General features: G+C 45.1%; 1 protein-coding gene across 1 annotated transcript in view; it reads left to right on the top strand.

Annotated features, from left to right (window-relative positions):
• Window positions 1-628: 628 nt before the first annotated feature.
• cmtm7 (CKLF-like MARVEL transmembrane domain containing 7) overlaps window positions 629-1,917 on the top strand; it is a 6,111-nt gene continuing 4,822 nt past the window's right edge. The window contains exon 1 of the mRNA XM_005744164.1: window positions 629-853. Within this exon, the coding sequence (XP_005744221.1) occupies window positions 743-853 (111 nt within the window). The 5' untranslated portion in view covers window positions 629-742. The remainder of the gene's footprint in view (window positions 854-1,917) is intronic.

Raw genomic sequence — 1,917 nt, forward strand, 5'->3', positions numbered from 1 at the left:
AACAGAGTGTTCAAGAAGGCGGAGCTCCAGTTTTTAGTGACTGAAATTCAAGGATTTCACTGAGGGTACACCAAAGCTTTGGTGATTGTTGAGTCATATACGGGTGATGTATGTTGAGCTTGACACATGAAAGAAACGCAAAAGCAGAACACGACATTTTATTCACAGAGGATGATGAAATGACCGGAATTTACACGAAAATCGAACGAACTGTGATTTAAAATAAATGTTAATGACCCAATCTCAATGATGTGCGCGCAAAGTTTCTGTCAGAGTGGCTCACCTGTGAAGGAGGAGAGTGATAAGATGTTATTGAACACTGATTAGCAGACATATGTGTGTGTGGATGTACACTAATAAGAAAACAAGGCTCTAAAATGTCCAAAACCAGGGGGTGACATCAAAGTGGTGGTGTCCATCTTTATATACAGTCTATGGAACTCACAAAAATTGATATTTCAGACACACTCAGAAAAATACACTCAAAAAACAAATTAAATTAAAAACATGCTACTGTTATTATACTGAGAATATATCAATACACACTGAAGTGTTTTGAGAGGACGGGGTTTTGTCGGTGCTTTTATTATGAAATATATCCCGGAAGCAGTCGCATTTATCTGCTGCGCGTTGACGTCAGCGATAAAAACAGGGGCTGTGCCGTGTCGCGCGGTCGACGGTGACTTTCCGCTGCGGTTAAACTCGTTTAAACGTTTCATTTACCGTGCTGTTTACCGGCATCATGTCTCACACCGTCATCACCACGACAACAACCACCAGGACATCCGGGGAGAGCGGCCTGAACCTGGGCTACACCCAGACCATCCCGGGACTGCTCAAGATCGGACAGCTGGTAAGAGTCGGTCCGGTGGACAAACCCCGGGGCTTTACCCGGTTCTACCCGGGTTTGTGTGCGCCTGGTTTTCTAAAGATTTAGACACGAGAAACTTTAACTGTGAAATATTTAAACGACTGTTGTTGTTATTGATCGGCCTGTGATGCTCGGAGTGATCGGCTCCTGATGGAGAAATATTGATTTTCGTAAAAACTTCCACCCAGACAGGGACGGGCGAACAGAAAACGGGGCCCGGGGCTCAGAGACAGCTACAGACCCCCAGGCTTTTACAGGGGACCTCTCCAGCTGTTTTACGTGTCCTCGTGTTATTAGAAAAGCACCGTTAGACCCACTCACAAGCAACTTTATTAGAGATGTTTTAATTCTTCATGGCTCAGAATCAACAAGCTGCTGGAAACATTTCTCAGGGGCTTTGGTCATGTGATCACAGTGAGATGATTTTGTGACATGGAGCGTCATCCTGCTGGAAGCAGCCAATCAGAAGATGGTACACTCTGGTCAAAAAGGGATGCCACACTCAGGCAGGCTGTGGCGTTTCGGTGAAGCTCTTACCGCTGAAACAGGCCAGAGTGGATCCACACTTTCATGCTGCTTCCTCAAACTCTGACTCCATCATTGACGGTTGCAGCAGAAACGGAGACTCATCAGACCAGGCAGCGTTTCTCTGATCACCTGGTGTGGTCGTCTGCTGCCGTAGCCCATCTGCTCGATGTTCCACACGTTCATTGATGCTCTGCATGCGATGGTTGTAACGAGTGTTCATCATGATGATCTGACACCCTCGTGTTGGTGTGGTTCCCACATCATCATCATAAATGTTGTTCCAGGTTTAACATTGCAAGTGACCAATCACATTGTTGTGATGTCACACTTTTGCGACTTCGTAAAAAAAAGCGCTGTAAAAAAAAAGTCTGCGTAACGGCCTCTGTCCTCCGATGCAGCGATTTGAATCTTTGCATTTCAGGATGCTGTTCTGTAACAAACGGTAAGATTTATGCATGTTGTCTTTGCAACATTGAAATTTCGTAAATGAATGAATCGCTTGGCTTGCAAAAGTATGA

The sequence above is a fragment of the Pundamilia nyererei genome, unplaced genomic scaffold (genome assembly GCF_000239375.1).
Source record: "Pundamilia nyererei isolate P.nyererei 1_Seehausen unplaced genomic scaffold, PunNye1.0 scaffold00139, whole genome shotgun sequence".
Classification (NCBI taxonomy): Eukaryota; Metazoa; Chordata; class Actinopteri; order Cichliformes; family Cichlidae; genus Pundamilia; species Pundamilia nyererei.